This window comes from Pseudovirgaria hyperparasitica (genome assembly GCF_010093815.1).
Source record: "Pseudovirgaria hyperparasitica strain CBS 121739 unplaced genomic scaffold EJ05scaffold_11, whole genome shotgun sequence".
In the NCBI taxonomy this organism is placed as follows: domain Eukaryota; kingdom Fungi; phylum Ascomycota; class Dothideomycetes; order Acrospermales; family Acrospermaceae; genus Pseudovirgaria; species Pseudovirgaria hyperparasitica.
The window spans coordinates 910,086-927,269 of NW_022985559.1; the positions used below are offsets into that span (position 1 = coordinate 910,086).

The 17,184-nt window shown below is 50.3% G+C and overlaps 5 protein-coding genes across 5 annotated transcripts; 4 read left to right on the forward strand and 1 right to left on the reverse strand.

The window, feature by feature from the left end:
• Positions 1–261: 261 nt before the first annotated feature.
• On the forward strand, positions 262–1,308 carry EJ05DRAFT_487445 (HIT-like protein; the record flags this gene model as incomplete). The annotated part of the gene is made up of 2 exons (XM_033745617.1): positions 262–378; positions 439–1,308. The coding sequence occupies 2 exons, from the start codon at positions 262–264 to the stop codon at positions 1,306–1,308; spliced, it is 987 nt and encodes a 328-aa protein (XP_033599010.1).
• A 2,201-nt stretch (positions 1,309–3,509) lies between these two features.
• EJ05DRAFT_502064 (uncharacterized protein) lies at positions 3,510–4,055 on the forward strand (the record flags this gene model as incomplete). The annotated part of the gene is made up of 1 exon (XM_033747198.1): positions 3,510–4,055. One exon carries the CDS (start codon positions 3,510–3,512, stop codon positions 4,053–4,055), a length of 546 nt encoding a protein of 181 aa, XP_033599011.1.
• A 3,351-nt stretch (positions 4,056–7,406) lies between these two features.
• EJ05DRAFT_67776 (uncharacterized protein) lies at positions 7,407–10,223 on the forward strand. Its single transcript, XM_033749878.1, has 3 exons — positions 7,407–7,514; positions 7,771–8,779; positions 8,862–10,223. The coding sequence occupies exons 2-3, from the start codon at positions 7,849–7,851 to the stop codon at positions 9,866–9,868; spliced, it is 1,938 nt and encodes a 645-aa protein (XP_033599012.1). The 5' UTR covers positions 7,407–7,514; positions 7,771–7,848; the 3' UTR covers positions 9,869–10,223.
• Positions 9,941–10,285, forward strand: EJ05DRAFT_502066 (uncharacterized protein; the record flags this gene model as incomplete). Its single annotated transcript, XM_033747199.1, has 1 exon — positions 9,941–10,285. The coding sequence occupies one exon, from the start codon at positions 9,941–9,943 to the stop codon at positions 10,283–10,285; it is 345 nt and encodes a 114-aa protein (XP_033599013.1).
• A 4,087-nt stretch (positions 10,286–14,372) lies between these two features.
• EJ05DRAFT_477683 (uncharacterized protein) lies at positions 14,373–15,050 on the reverse strand. The gene has a single exon (XM_033744291.1). It carries the CDS (start codon positions 14,878–14,880, stop codon positions 14,659–14,661), a length of 222 nt encoding a protein of 73 aa, XP_033599014.1. The 5' UTR covers positions 14,881–15,050; the 3' UTR covers positions 14,373–14,658.
• Positions 15,051–17,184: the final 2,134 nt, after the last annotated feature.

Genomic DNA, 17,184 nt, shown 5'->3' on the forward strand with positions numbered 1-17,184 from the left:
TATCTATAGCGGCAATAGAATATAGACAGGTAATAATATTGGAGCTAACCATTGAAGCATTAGGATGTAGTAAGATTTTCTTGTCTTTGGAAGATAAGTTGAGGTAGTTTTTCGAAAGTAGTATTTATGCCTTAGGCACTACTGAACCTAACAGGACGTCATTCAGAAACGCGTACGGAAAGCGCCGACGCGAAGTTGCCCGCTCACATATAACCACCATTCAATGCAGCTTTCCACTTACGTTTTAATCTGAATATCATAATGCCCGAAAATCTCCCAGCCCTTGTGGCACAGAAATTCCAGTCCGCTCTAGCAGCGAAAGAGCTGATATTTTCATCGACCGAACTGACAGTCATACGTACTTCATCAGGACTACCGGTAATCACAACGCAATTCACGCTCAGTATCTTTCTAGTGGACTTACATGCAGCACTCTAGTTTCAATTACGTTATTGTCCAGCTCTCGCAAAGAAGCCCACCTCTACTACGCCCAAGTCGAGCGCAACTGCGAAACGAGTCGATCCCTTTGAAGATCCTATAGAGTTGCTTCATATAGCCAGCATTCCGCCTACCGATAGCTCCCACGTCCTCGTACTGAACAAGTATCCTGTGATTCGGAATCACTTCATACTTGCAACCAAGCAGAACAAACCCCAAACACACCAGTTGGAGGAAGACGATCTCGCCATAACGTTGCAGTGCATTCAAGATTGGGAAAGGGATGGCAATCGACGTCTTTACGCATTCTTCAATTCTGGGGCTCATAGTGGAGCAAGTCAGCCGCATAGACATTTGCAATTTTTGCCTGTCGAGTCTATGTCTCATCAAGAGGGCAGCGCGAGCTGGACCTTGATGACGGACCGCATCATTGCGAGCTCAGAGAAGCTATTACCATTTGCCTATTTCCACGTCAAATTTACCTCGGACATAAGCCCAGGCCAGTTGCACCGAGAGTACCTGAATTTGTACAATGCTGCTGAACGGTCTGTTCGTACTTACATCTCATCGTCGTGCGGTGATCTCCAATTGCATCCAACGGGTGGAGGCGACTTGCCTATTAGTTACAATCTCGCCATGACAAGCGAAGGATTGATCATTGCTCCCAGGAGAAGGGAGGGGATCGCAGTCAGGGATGACCAGGAAGGGTTTGTGGCGCTCAATGGAACAGTGCTCTCCGGAAGCCTTATGGTCAAGGATGCACTTGAATACGAGATCCTACAAAAACGGTTGCACGTCCTAGATGAACTCCTGATATCAATTGGAATCCCACATCATGCAGAGGATGGCGAAGGTCCGAACAAGCTGTAAGAACGGCGATGTCGTGGACAATACGAACCTTGTCAGCGCTGCTGTTGCCATTCTGTCAACTTTTGCGGCCAAAGTGCCTGATGCTACTACCATTCTATGTTTGATAGGCGCTATCATTTGCCTCCATCCGAACTTGCATGGCTGTGGAAAACCAGTTGGAAAGGCCGTACATGGCTGATACTACCTACGTTTAGCCTCAAGTGTCACTTTTACAGCCGGAGACGACCAGACTTGTCGAGACATGTTTAATCACGCCACCAGTATCGGGCAGTCGCGCAAGATACGATGCGTCGAATAGGAACTGTCGTGCGCCAACCTGCTTGGTCCCACACCATTGCTTCGATGTTGATTATGACCCTTATGCTCTGGTCGAAGATCTACACAGTACATGTGCGAAGCAAAAGACAGGGGTGGCCCGAGAAACAGCATGACTATGCACAGAAGAAAAAGGCTGTTCTCGACCCAGATCAATGCTCGTGCCAAAGAGTCAGGGCTTCCCGTGTCAGCAAAGGCGGACGGGAAGGATCCGATGGAGCTAGATCACCGGTGAATGGTCCTTAATGAGCCCAAGGCTGTAAGGAATGTTAGCTCGCCCGTTTGCCAGCGTACATCCGAAGCACTGTATCGACATGCCTTTGTCGAGACATGCTTCTCATGTTTTCAATGCGGACGTAATTGTATCATATGATGGTACAGTATGAGATGCGTACCAGCATGCGGGCATTCAATTTGTAGTGAAGACTCTAAGACATCTAAGAACAACAAGACCTCTGTTTACGGACGAGCTATCGGTCGATATAACGACAAGGATAGAGGCATCTTGTACATCGATCAAGCAGCCTCAAGTCTAAGATTCTGAACCTAGATTGGGCAGTACCTGTGATATGTAATAACCCTTGTAGTGTCTTACAATGGTGAGTGGCCAACCTGAGCCTGTGGGATCACACTACGCCGTTACCATGAACACGCTCAACTAGGACTACCGCCTGGTAAACCAAGTCTTTTGGAGATGATCAATTATCTCAATCGTCTCAGACACGAATATCAGAGAATCTTCGCCAAGCACGCTACGCTCCTTCGTACGATCACTCAATGCCGTTCGATCCTAGCGACAAGCTCGCAGTACTTTGCACAGTTCTCATCAAATTCGCACTAATCCATCTTACTCAGATATACACGGCAAGCTGCTATGGACATAGCGCGAGCTCTGAGACTGTGCAAAGGCAAATCAGGGAGAAAGTCCAATCCAGATGGATAGTGAGGCATGTTGGTGGTGGGGGTTGCACAATGTGTCGATCCTTGCGGGACCACAGTTTGCGGAGTAATCCAGGCCCGATCTTACGGATAAGATTATGGGATTCCCGTGATCCCGCCAGCCTGAGGTGGCCATTTGAGACGGCTCCAGCGGTCCCCGACCGATCCCTCGAAGCGTCCAAATGTGGTAATTGTATAGCGAATTGCCAGGCCCTGATCAACATGTCGAGCCTTGGGGTGTATCATAGATGCGCACACAGAGTTACCAAGACCGGGTAGAGCGTCCTCTGACGATGGAACGATTCAAGTTTCTAAATGACTACCTGGCCGACTTCGATTCTTGTTATCATAGGCCATGTCTCGAAAACTATTCATACCGAGTTGAGCGTGCTTCTACTGGTTGTCGAAGGTGGTTTCGCCACGTGTTACTGCTCTAGATTCACTCCAAGACCATCAGACGATCGCTTTGAGCATGATTCTGAGGAATGATGATGGCACGTAAGATTGTGAGAGCCTCTGGTCCCCCTGGGCACGTTATGGGGCCTCCCATGTACCAGCACAAAGGTCAGACATGCGGTCGTACAACCTCATCAATCCTCGCCAACAACCACGTGTTGGCGCGGGTGATGTGGCTTAGGGAGGAGGGGTGCTTGAAGATGCTATTTTAGTTTTGAACCTGAGGCGCATGAGTGTTCGCACCGCCACAAGTTGAATGGCTTTGCTGCTTCCTGGCGCACACTATCACGAGTGCGTCCCTAATTATTGGGCGTACGACTTTGGAAGGATTATCGTCACATCGATCGGGGGGGACGTCTTGTAACTCTCTGCTGATTAACGCGCAGCACACCAACTCGGCCGAGCCGTCAACAATAATGACTGGATGTGGTCACGTTCGGCGATTGATGAGTGCAGGAGCCGGACCCAAAATAAGTTGTATGATAATTAGTATGCAGTCAGTCGAACGACTTGGTACTTTGAGCAGTTTAGGCCACCAATCACAGAGAACCCGTCGTACCCGCGCATCTGCCCCCAAAGCATTCGTTGAAGATGCGATGCGGTATTGTGCAAGACGACTGCAGGGCGACGATTTGCAAATGGGGAGCCAATTTTTTAGCGCGAAGTCAACTCATGCCAAGCGACAAACAAGCACCGGGGCCGGTTCCTCGGAGCATTGGGGCTTGGATGATCACTGGATCGAGCGTAAGATCCTCCGCCCGGCCGACAAAGCCGCATTTGGCACACGGCAGGATCTGAACACAAGGCTGGTTGGATCGGAAAGAATGGAAGTTACATTTGTTGTGCACTGCTGGAAGCTAGAAAGCACAAGTGCCACGGATGATTCCATAGCACATGATGATGATGTTGCTGTTGATGGTAACGGGCAGCGCAGCCCGTCCGGCGCGCGCGCGCGCGTGCGGCCAGAAGAGAATGAAGTATTGTACAGATTTGTACAATTGCCCCAAACGAGACGTTCCACAAAGCAGGGCCCCTAAATTATCCTACGGGATCCCCAGAACGACAGAGGTTACAACAACCAATATGGGTGAAGGGCACTACGGATAAGCCGCAAGCACCATGAATAATTCGACTAGGGCTAGCGAGTGAAATAGTGGAGGAGGAGGGTGAGGAGGCAGAGGGCGCGCTCCCCCCTCCCAAAACCCTAGGAGCTATCCAAATTTGTGCCAGGAAGTCCCTAGTTCGTAGGTTAATTAGGTAGGATGGGTATGTGTACAGTACTCGTTTGCCGAGTCAGTCACAACTGCAACGTGGAATCCACGGTCCCTTGCGTTGACGAGGCTATGGATCTTGCAGGGTTCAGGAAAGAAGAGATTGGCTGCTTTTTGATGTTGACGAAGGGGGGGTTGGACCAGGGAGGGAGGATTCACGGATGCGGCAACGACGCAACCGGGACGAGAAGCCAGCTCAAAACAGAAAAAGGGTCAAACTGTTAGGGACAAGGAGGGGGGAGGTTTGGAAGACCGAACATGGCACTTGACGCTACAGCAGTCAGCAAGTTGAAACAAAAAGGTGAATTGAAAGGTGGGAGAGAAGCCTTGCGCAAGACGTCATTGGATAGGGCAGATATTGCTTCCTACTCCTGGCGGATCCTGGGGACATGGACTGCCTTACATGATTGCTTGCTATAATTGCGAACGGCGACGACGACGACGACGACACGGCAGCAGCAGCAGGCAACAATGGTGCACTCCTCCATATAGTAGAGGCGCGCGCCGGGTGTGTTAGTGCAAGCAAGCAAGCAAGCAATACGAGCAAAGAGGAGCAGGTCGACGCCGAGGAGGAACTAAAATTAGTGGCATATGATACGCAACAGAAACGTTTGACGGCAAGAGTGGCAGCGACTTGGCGACGTGGGTGGTGGGCATGCAGGTGAGAGTGTGTAGTGTGGTCTTCTCGAACGATGAAGGATGCATGCCTGTGAATGCACGAAACATGTGATGTTGTTGCCAGTGCGTGCAAGAGACCTTTGGCGCATATCTGATTGATGTAGGTAATAGCGGCATCATGGATCTCTTCCACCGCTACGAGAGGGCTGTTCTGGCGGTGATGGACACCCTACTACTACCTAGTACCTGGTAATCAGTTCATGGACGGGCAAGCACAGCAATGATGTTACATAGGATAGAGGGAGATACGATGCACGAGTGACAGGATGACGATAGAGGAGGGTTAGAAGTGGTAGTAGTAGTAGCAACGGTAACTTGTAAGGATGTGGAAAGTAAAGTGGGGAGAGAGAGAAAGTGGGGAGTCGGTGATGATAGTATAATGGTGGTAATGGTAGCAATGGTAGTTAATTAGTGTAGTGTAATAGTTGTAGTGTATCGAGTCGTTGAAGCTTGCGGGCGGGCGGGCGCCGGGCGGTGAAGTTTGACGGGGGGCAGTGCACCGCCAGGACCACCAGCCCCAGAAAGCGGGTCTACAATGCCTGTTTTAGGCTTAGCGCTACTCTATTTCTGGTCCTTTGCGGGCCGCTAAACCAGATAGGGAGCGTGCGCAGGGATGTTCTGTGGCTCAGCACACCAGACGCCGCCTGCTCTCACCGACACCAACCACTATCAGAGTCCCCAGGCTACTACTACTGAACTACTGACTACTGACTGTAGACGACAGATCACAACGACAATGACGATGACTGACTCCACTGCTGCTGCTGTCTGTTGACACTGACAATTTCGCTTTCTGGTTCTAGTAGTTCTCTCGGCTCGGCTTTGCATTGCATTACCTATCAGCCTAGCGAGCTCTTACCGGACGAATCACACGGAGAGCTACCAAGTCCCGGACGTGAGCGATGATGCTGGCAGTGTTGTGTATAGTGAGAAGTCGGAGGGGCAGCTTGAGAGTCGGACGGCATCATATCACAGCACTCAACTTACTCACTCAGGGCACTGGCCTTTTTTTCCTTTTTCTTCCTTTTTTCCATTTGTGAATCGATGTGTCTATCTATTCTATGATGGGCGGCTATGTTGCTGGAGAGGTGCAATCTGCAGGATCAGTCATTATCGGACCATTCCACTATTACTGTCTGAGTATGAGGGATGGTGGATGCACGTTTGTTTCCTTGACCGATCATGAATTCCTGGGCGGGCGGGAGTCGGGACTGGGCTTTCTCTTTTGTGGCCTATTACTTATCTACCTACGCCAACAAGAAAACCCGCCCAAATCGCCTATGAACCGCCTAACAAGTCGCTATCATGCTCCCTGTTGAGCGTTGACCCCCTCCCCTAAAAAACTGACTGTCCGCGCACTCACTGCCGCCTACCACTCGCCCAGACACGCCGCTAAATTTGGGGGGGGAAAAGGGTGCCCGCTTTGGCGTGACGCCACGGTCTCTTTTGTTTTGCTTGCATTTGCATGCCATACACATACACACACATACACACACACACACATAGTGCATTAATTCTTCGCTTGTCCATCCTCAATCTAATTAATCATCCAGTTTCTAAGCCTGAGGGGGTGAGTGGACTCTCGTCTGTTGGCTTTTCCCCCCTTTCGAAGCAAAAAAACACAAACACGGCAACCCACCAGTAATATCTCATTCCAACCTGCATGCACTGCATGGCTTGGCCGTGGTCCTGTCATTCTCGCAGGCCCCATCCATTTCTTGCCTACATACACACACACCGCACAATCTGCCCGTTTTCCCATACACAATTCGTGCCGGTGCGTGCGAACTGGCGGAGGACTTCACCCTCTTTTCACACTCACACTTGCCGGCCCAACGCGTTAGTGCCGGTGCCTACTGCTCCTCTCACCGTCACCACTCACACACTCTCTATCTCTCTGTCTGTCTCTCCCACCACCCTCTCGTGTTCTCGATGCAGGGCCAAGCTTTGATTAGAGGGACAATGGCTTTGTGTTCGTACCTGTTACCGCCATCACTGCCCTTCTCTGCTGCCAATCCATCCATCATGAGCCACGGTCTGATGCGGGCCATGGCGTCAGGGCCTCCTCCCGCAAAACAAGGCTATGGTACAGTACCTTTTTCTCCTAAACTTACCGGCGGTCGACTGCGACTCTCTCTGGCTTGTTCTGTATATGCATTATTGCCGCAGTTGCTGCTGCTGCTCCCTCCTTGTGAGCGTCGGCGCGAGGGCCTGGAGTTTTCTTGGTGTGTGTCCTCGTATACAAGTACATAACCACGCTTCGCCCCCCGATTCGTGTGCCTCATGTTCATGCCTTTTGCTTTACACTACTACTCTGGCTCTGGCTCTGTTTAGCAGTTTGTAACGTCTTGAGAAGGCTCCTCCTCCTGTTGTCAATCTCCACCCAAATCGGTTCAGATCGCCTCGCTCAACAGAAAGCATTGCTATACTACCACTCGGACTATTTCTCGTGTCTTGGTCCTGAACCATCCTCCCACGCATTCATCAGTTCGTCATAAGCAGTGTGTTTGAGAGCAAATTACGCTTCTACCACCATTGCCCGCCTTGGTCAGTCACACATCCCATCACCAAGAGAAAGTGGAGCCTCTGGCTGTTCCTGTCCGTAAATCTTTCTCCCCTGTCCATCCCTGCGCCTTGACACTAAGCCAACACCTCGACACTATCCCCCCCTCGCCCCCTCCCCCCCTCGCTCCCCATCCCACCGCGGGCCCTTGTCGCTCGCTAGCCCCCATCGACCCAGCAATTGTCCCAAGAGCGCACGCACCCGAAGCCAGCATGACGGCTCTGTGCTTACACTGCATAGGAATATAATACTTTCCACTCTGCCCGCTGCGAGGCGTTGCTGATCTCAAACTACAATCGATCTGCTTAATCGTAAACAATGGCGACGTACGCAGACTATCCTGCCACTATGCCTCCTCATGACTTCGACCTCTACCCTTCCCAAGACTCCTACGACATCTCCCAGCCCTATCTCCCTTCCGACTTTATCAACAACACTGCCTTTACCACATACGACTCTCAACCAACGACACATGCATACTCCAACCTTTCGCAATATACCTACCCGCTGCAAGGCCAACAGGTGAAGAACACCTTCCAGACACAAACACCCTCGGGCTCGCCTCACTCCCTGTCGCATTCCTTTGACATGCAACCTCCCAATCTTTCGGCATCGAGCGAATCTGGTGCATCCGTCTCTTCGTCTGCCATGGGATCACCGTCCTTGAATCACCAATATCAGGAAGCGTGGGGTCCTCTAGATCAAGGGCTTGCCATTGATCAGGGCATGTTGAAGGATAGCTTCTTGCCAGAAAGCTACAACCCTGCCTTGGACCTGGAATACGCTGGTCTTGTCGCTAATGACAAGCTATCAGGCTGTGTTGGTGAGTCGGAACACATTTCTTCGAGTACAGGCGGTCTCGTATTTCCTTTTGTCCGTCGTCAGTTGCCTCTTGCGATGCCTTCAGTCGTCAGCAGTGGATCTCCTTCAAGTCAATCAACCATCATGTCCACACCATCTACACTGAGTCGCGTGGACACGTCTCTTTATAACGTCTTCAAATCTCCTACTACTCCCGCGTCCGCCATGACACCAAGCACTGCACAGTCTCCATTTTATAGAAGAGAGTCGAGCCAGTTGTCCAAATCAATCCAGAGCCCAAGCAGACATCGGCCGCGTAGGAATTCACTTCTTTCGACTGAAGTGTTTCCTGACTCCCAACTGTCACAGCCTGCCAGCCTTTCTCCTTCATCTCCGCAGTCAATTGCTTCTCAGTTTTCTCAGTTCATACCGCCAATTGGCACATCTTGTCGGTTTCCATTTTCCAGTCAATATGCGTGCTTTTTGACTGCTTTGACGCATGGGACATGCAGTACTGACTGTAGATATAGATCCCACACTCATTCAACCCTTCCCGTCGCCACTTCCATACGCCGCATCACCATACCCTGAATTCCGCACACCCCACTTTCCCTTTGTCGAGCAACCACCATCGCCCGCACCATCTCATAGCTCTTCCCGCAGTCAGCACACCGACTCGAGACGGTTCAAGAACTCTGGTAGCCAATCTCCATATCTACATACTGCACAGTTTCAGCCATACGGTGCATGGCATGGCGGCCGTCGACCATCCGTCTCTTCGATACACTCTCGACATTCCACACAAAGCCGTAGGAGTGGGAGCTACGAGCTGGACGAAGAGTCGCGTGAGAAAGGTCTCTGTCCCATTCCAGAGTGTGGTCGTGTCTTCAAGGACTTGAAGGCGCACATGCTCACTCACCAGAATGAGAGACCGGAGAAGTGTCCGATTGTCAACTGCGAGTATCACCAGAAAGGTTTTGCTCGCAAGTATGACAAGAACCGACACACCTTGACGCACTACAAAGGGACCATGGTCTGTGGTTTCTGCCCTGGCTCAGGCTCGGCTGCCGAGAAGAGCTTCAACCGTGCAGATGTGTTCAAGCGACACTTGACGTCAGTCCATGGCGTTGAGCAGACCCCGCCCAACAGTCGCAAGAAGTCGCCGACCACGTCAAAGAAGTCCCACGCTGTTCTACAGAATGCTGCTGGTACTTGTTCGACTTGCAGCGTTACTTTTGTCAATGCACAAGAATTCTACGAGCATCTCGACGACTGTGTCCTGCGCGTAGTGCAGCAAGCTGATCCCAGCGAGGCCATCAACCAAAAACTCCTCTCGTCTGTTGCAGATGACCAGGACGTCAAGGACACGATGGAACGCAACTATCTTCCCACCGACGACGTTATCGCACCTACATATGACGAGCAAAACGACGATGAGGATGACGACGAGGACGAAGACGAAGACGCCACCTATGCATCGCGCACCACGCGCTCTGGCAAGGGCGGTCTCAAGTCGAAGAAAGACAATCAGCATTGACAATCAGCGGCCTCCCGGGGCGGCGTGGTGCAACAACCCACCAGCCAAGCCGGGGGAGCCCCCAGCAAGATCATGAAGCGCAGCCAACGCGCTGGCCTAACCTACTCCAAAGGAGGCGTCGCCATCTCCAGCGCCGGTCGCAAGAAGAAGAAGAACTATCCTCTCTCCTGGGGCTGTTCCATCGACAAGATGAAGATGAAGAAACGCGTCTTGTGCGTCTACGATGGCTCCCGTCGGCTATGGAAGGACGACATGATGCTCGACCAGGAGTTCGAGGTTCGCATCCCGATGCCGGACGGCCGGGGCTATGTTACAGACCTCGACGTCCAGACGCTGAATCGCGCCGATGCTCTACACGCAGCGACTGAAGAGGAGAAGGGCCCTTGGACGGAGAACACCAACATCTCTGGCCTATAATCTGTGCCCTCGACACGGTCCTAAAACACATATATCTTCTCTACGTCGTTGTGCATTACCTACAAAACCCGCCTGTCCTTGACCCACCCCACACCATAGGACTTGTACTTCTACCTACCTCACGCCAATGCGAATCACTCCCAGGCATGGCCCTCCCAACCCAAAAAAAACTCACTTTTTTCTCCTCCATCATTCTATTACCCTTACTTCTCTTCGAATGGACATATTTTTTGACGATGAAAATGCATGAGCGATGTGTATGATGGGATCTTAATTCTGGGCGGGAGCTTGGACTAGTAAGCACCTGCATGGTTCTTCTTTTTTTTAACTACAAAGTAGCGATACCATGACTTTATGTTTTTTTTTTTGATTATTGTTTTCGCTTTTTTTTCTTTCTTTTGGGGTGTGTGTGTGTGTGTGTGCGAATGGAAAGGACGGAACGTGCTGGTCGCGGATTTTGGTCGCGAGTACTTCGTTTTTAAAAGGCTGGCTGGCTGGGGATACACAATACATGCATACATACGTTGTTTGGGCTTGCTTGCTTGTGTTGCGGTGTGAAGCTGTGATGCTGTGAACTGATACTGTAATGTGCTGTGCCTTTTCGTGTTTTGTCGGCTGTTGAATGTCGTTGTTGTCCACAGCCCTCTTCTCCCTTGCTTGCTGTTTGTTTCCAACGCATTTCTCTGTGTATGTGTATGTTGTATGTGCCGCATGCACGCACGCACGGCGGTACGGCGCGAACACGGCTGTCCATACCATACCTGATTAACTACCATATCTAACCACCATACCATACCAGCCTTGTCGCAATGCTATGCTATGCTGTGCTATTTTATGTTATGTTATGCAGTGGCTATCCCTATTCTCGTCTCGCCTGTCTCGTCGTCGTCGCCTTTTATGTTGTTGGTCCTGGTCATCTGCCCCCTTGCTTGCTTGCGTGCGTCTAGAGTATCTTCCTGCTGTGCCTCTAGGTAGAGAAAATCACGCGTGCTGTATGTGTATATGTATGTATGGGTATATGTCTATATATATATGCGATGGCTGTAGTGATTCGCTTGCTTTCACGGCATGTGTGTATGGATACGTATATATGTGTGTATGGATATATTTCTATGTATGTTTGTCTATGTATGTGTGTCTATGTATGTGTGTCTATGTATGTGTGTCTATGTATGTGTGTCTATGTATGTGTGTCTATGTGCTTTATATGTTTTCTATGAGTGCCTCGTCGTCGTCGTCGTCGTCGTCATCGTGCTTGTAGATGGCAAAGTGCTGGTCTTCTATTTCTCTATCTAATCCCATAGCGCATCAAATCAAGAACAGGAACAAGAACAAGAACAAGAACATGAACAAAACAGAACCAGACCACCACCCGCACAAAGCGCACTGCGATATCTACGGATGGACACCGGGGGCTCAGTGCTCAGTGCTCAGTGCTCGGTGGCCCGGCTGCTTGGGTCTTGGGTTTGGGTTGGGTTCAACTGGGTTGGGGAATGGAAAGGGTAGGCTAGGCTGGGTTAGCGCTAGGATTTAAGCGCTAGGCCGGAGTAGGCTGGATGAGGGTAGGGAGGGTCAGGCTAGAGAAGGGTAGAGACTAATAGAGAGGGAGATCGCATCGCGGCGCTAGCTTGGATTGGACTGGACTTGACTTGGTTGGTTTGGACTAGCTTGGGATATATAGTATCGAGCTAGCATCTCGCTGCCTGGATAGATGTCAGTCTAGGGAGGTAACAGAGCAGAACAGGACAGAACAGGGTGATGCCATGCCATAGAAGACTACGCTAACGCACCGATCGCACCGATCTGGTTGTTCCAGTAGCCGGGATAACGACACCTTGCAGTCAGTACTTACACCGGCCGGAGTGACTAGACGGATGTGGATTCTCTGCTTTGTTTCTTTGCTATGTATGTAGGTGAGGGGTTGATGCCTTGCCTTGGGGCGCGGATCGTTCTGGGTGTGAGTTTGGACGTGGGTGTGCGTGTGGGTGTAGGTGTAGAGGGGCATGGGCATCCTACTATTCCCGGGGTGGACTAGGGGCGGTGAGGGACACCGCTATGGACATATCTACATACAGAGTAACAGAGACACGCGGCTCATGGTTGCTTTTTCCGTCGCGAAGACGGATCATATGCGTAGTATGCGTGAAATGTGTAGGGTCTATGGTTGCATGTATGCGAGTGAGTGTATGTATGTTGCACAGCATTTTAACAGTTTTGATTAAGAGGCTTGGGAATTTGCCTGACGGGCTTGGAGAATCAGGCCATTATGGCGTGGTTTTTGTTTGTGGGTTGGATGTGTATGTGTGGTATGTTTGTTATCCAAGGAAGTAGTTCTAGACTTTTTCACCTATTGCCATAATAATCAACACCGATACGATGCGATTGATGGATTGGAGCATCTTTCGTCTGATCTGCCTAGACTGACTTTCTCTCTTTCCGTGGGTCGACGGTCGAGGTCGGACAGACAGCCAGGTCACGTTTTTCTTCTTCCATCTTCCCTTGATTCTCTGGTTCTACACTTACTAAACTAACCAACAAGCCATGGCGCGCGCGTCCGCTACCGGGTTCCTGTTTAGGACGGCCCACTCGGAGATTTTCCTTGGGTGGGCGCGGCGGAGGGGGGGAAACTTATTTAGTTTTCTTGAGGAGGCTTGCATCGTTTCGCTATGGAGATACTAGATGCTGCTCGCTCTTTGTTTGTTGCTCACATGCTGCTGCAGAGATTGTGAGAAGGAGGGGAACGGATGAGAGTCGTGTGTGTTTGTTTCTAGATTGGGGCGCGTGATGTGTGTTCGTGTTGTGTCGGGAGATGCCATGCCATGCCAGGCCAGACCAGATTCAAGCTTCCGCCATGGACGGGAAGGTGAAGATCTGGAGCCCGTGAAAGTTGTGGATGATGCCGAAAGTGTGGCGTTCTAAGCAGAATGAGACGACGATGCTGGATGGTTCATTGATGGTGATGATGCTTCATTCGGGCTGCTTCCTCGGAGTAGCTACCGACCTCCTGATTATGAGGTGGGCTTCTTCGCCCCGCACACAACCATCATTAACCAGAATACCCAGATTACCCATCCCGTCGCACAGAGTATCCAGTACAATATCTACATTCGGCGGCGGCATTGTTTCGTTCTTCAAGTCAATATCCGCCATGGAAAAAATCTTTCCGAGCGAACTATCGTTATGGTCATGGTTATCGATTGGGGCGGTTTTCCAACCTATACGATCGATGCGCTGTCATATCGTTCTGTTCATTCTGTTGGCGCTTTTCCGGTTTCGCGCCTTTGTTCGGCTGTTCTGGTCTTGTCACGGCGATGATTCAGAATTACTCGCTCCTCATCCTCCTCCTCCACACATCTCCACCTCCACTTCCACCACCACTGCTGCCGCTGGCATTGCCTGCATCCAGTATATTCGTGCATTGTTTGCACTGCCCTGGCGCACTCGGCCTCGCCGCCGCCGCGTGCTGCTGACTCTGCGCATGGCGGATGGATGGATGGATGGATGACTTGGCTCTCAAGCCTCGTACCTACAATACCACCTACCTCCATACCTCCCTCCATTCCCTGCATAACATGCTATCCTGTCGTATCCCATCCCATCTGCATCCCATCCCATGCCCTTACCTCACCTCGCATCACCGCGCCTCGCCTCGCCCAAACCCGTCCGACAATTACAAAATCCTCTTACCCTATAACTCGATGCCTCGCATTCCCATGCCTTGCCTTGCCATACCATGCCCTCCTCCTCCTCCTTCATCCATACCCCCACTCTCCTCCACTACCCCTTCTCCACGCCCCCATCCCTGCCCCGACCACAACCACAACCACACCCCCGGTGGGTGCATCGTCCTCGCTAACCCATGCCAAGTCCCCCTCGCACGGTCCGCTCGTCTACATGCCCCCTTCCCTGCGCTCTGCCTCTTTTCGGGGCCTGCGGGCCTGGTCTAGCCTCCTCGAATGGGGATGCGGCTCTGCTGGGGAGGGATAGTAGGGTTGAGGGGGGTTATGCCGGTGGTAGGTGCTGGTAATGGTCTGGTCTCCTCGGGCGGGCGGGCTTGCTTGCTTGCTTGCTTGCAGGCATGGATGTTGGCGAGCGCCGTGGAGTTGGGATTTGCTCTATACCTTTCCTTGCCAGGCTTGCCTTACCTTTCTTACCTGGTCCTGGCCTTGTCTTGCCTTGCCTGCCGGTGACCTGGATTGATGGATGAGATGAGATGAGATGAGATGAGATGGATAGGATGGGATGGATCCATAGACGGGGATTGAAACACCACGCACGCGCGCGCCGGCGCGCGCGGTGGGCTTTTCCTTTGTGCGAGGGAATACGTGTGTGCAAGGCTGGCCTGGGCTGGCTGGTTGATTGGTTGGGAGGCTTTAGAAGGGGTGATGGGGTGTTTCTATATTAGGCTCTTCTGTATTATTAGATCTTTTCGCGCACTTCTCTCGGTGCGGCGGTTGGGTCCTGGTGTGGTGGTGAGAGGCTCTGTTTGCACACTCCTCCCCTGCCAGACGTACAGTACTAGCACTGCTAGAACTGCCTACCAGAACTCCCCAAACTGCATCGTCGCACGCACGCATAGAATAAGTATAGAACATCTAGTATCAGGCGTTGTGACGTGTTATGTCACTGATATTACGATGATGGTGATTCGGCGGATGCGTTCTCGACCGCTGCGGCGGCACTCTGGTTGTGCCGGTGTGTGCAGTGCGCGGTGGCTTCGATACGAGGTCGGACTATATTCCGTTTGACGTGGCTGCAGTACCGCGAGGGGGAGGGGGGGGTAAGAAACGGGGTGTTGGCGGGCGGGTTTATTTGTTTGTGTTCTGGCTTGGTTCTGGTTTGTGGTATATAGTCTGGGTGTGAGTTTGGGGGGAGGGGGTCGATGCGATAAGGAGGGTCTGGGTCGTTGAGAGGTGGAGGGTTGTGTGTGTATATTTGTGTGTGTATATTTGTGGGTGGATACGAGATGTGTGTTTCTTCTGGAGTTTTAGGTAAAAGGTATGGCAGGATGGACATACATCCATACGTCCTTTTGTCGAATGGCTGCGCTTTGCAGGATACGACTGGCTCTCGTATGATTGCTTCTTGTTATGGTCATTTAGCACGTCTCGGACTCTGAGCATGCTTAATTCGTAGCTGTTTTACTGCTCTTCAACTGCTGCTTGTGGTACCTTGTTGGGTTTATTAATTCTATTTCTGAACTGTGGTGCCTTGCAGCTCTTTATATTTGTGGTTCATATACCCAATGAGAGCTAGTAAGGAGACTAACTATAGCAACGATACACACACGCTGTTTCACCCTAGAGAGGTCGTAAGTAAGTTGCGAAGAGCATATGGAAGAGACTCGACATTGACCGTCATAAGACAATATATGTACGTACTCTGTTCGAGAGACATGTACATAGAAGTAACGTTCAGGAGTAGTAAAATGCCGAGGTCTATCTGTTATATCAGGCAAGCAGCAAGGTTTTGCTGGTGTCGTACACTTTAGGATACTATGGACACTTAAATGCACCCTTTAAAGCGTCGTTGTAGCTAAGGACTTGTTTGATATAGGGGAAGAAGGTGAAGTCATGTACATCTGCCTCTGCGTGGTACTAAAATAGTTAAGTGATAGTCATGCAGAAACCTTATGCTTCTTGGATAGATCACTCACGAAGTAAGCTCACCATTCCTTCACAACTGCCGTGGAACCTCTGGTCTTTCAGTCATGTCCATGTGTGAGAATTGACGTCATCGCTTCGTTGAATGTGTCTCGTTGTCTATGATGAAGACTTCACTGGCCTCTTAGGACTCGAATCAAGCATGTGCTGCGTACACAGTATAGACTGGATGATACTGGGCACGAGAAATGTACTGTTTGTATGCTTGATAGTGGAAGTTATTCCCGTATGTCAGTACATTACTATGTATATATCTAGCTAGGTTCAGAGTACTTAAATCTTGTCACGCACCAGCAAGGTCAAGGGCTTTACATCTAACGTTCCCCTAAGCACTCGACGTTCTACCTAGTACGCTCTATGCTAGCAGACTCTATACTAGGACAGGATGTACAGAATATGGGCCTCGCACGAAGCATCTAGGTACGACACCTCCGGATCCTCTACTTTCATAGCGAGCTAGTTATCGCTCTCCTTCATTAAAACAATTGTAATAAGAATATAACTACATGATTATATTAGCGAGCGTGCATGAGCGCATATAGACTTAACGAAACCTAGATTGGTACAATACAAACGTTAGGAGCAATACAGATAGTAATGTCTATAAATCAGAAGTCATGGTCAGGTCCTACACGATAGATAGGTGATACGTCAAGATTAAATTGAAAATCTGGTACTAGCCATAGGTCTATCATACTAATGCCGAGTTCTTATAACAATTTCCTCAATTTGAAAGTTGATAGCTCTATGCAATACTAGCGTGCTATCACGAGCATATTTAATTGTAGTCACTAGAAGCTGCCATTTTCGGTCATAGAGTGATTTAAATTTATGATTACGTTATTCGGAAGACGATAGTCAATCATAAGCCGGATGCTTCCGATATAGTTTGACCATGAGCACACCAGCATATATGTCCGATAAGCGGCAGTGATACAAGCAGCGGATAGTGATATACTATATCCTAGAGTTTTCAAGTTACCATCTCCGGGAATGTAAAACTAGACGGTTTAAGTATGGACTTTGTATCCTTGTTGGGGCTACACAATAGACGGTAAACTATGCAAATAGGATTACTACCGATAACGCATGATGTTATGATATATGTACCATTAGATTTAAACTCTCTAGACATCACTTTAACATTAGTCTAGCTCATGGTACCAACTATACCGATACTCGAGACACGAATGACAGATGCTATGGTATGACGATTCCCCTGTATATCTAACAGGA

Coding starts and splice junctions, on each gene's coding strand:
- EJ05DRAFT_67776 (XM_033749878.1), top strand. CDS start 7,849: ATGGCGACGTACGCAGACTATCCTGCCACTATGCCTCCTCATGACTTC. Junction 8,780..8,861: donor ACCGCCAATTGGCACATCTT/GTCGGTTTCCAT, acceptor CTGTAGATATAG/ATCCCACACTCATTCAACCC.
- EJ05DRAFT_477683 (XM_033744291.1), bottom strand. CDS start 14,880: ATGTTCTATACTTATTCTATGCGTGCGTGCGACGATGCAGTTTGGGGA.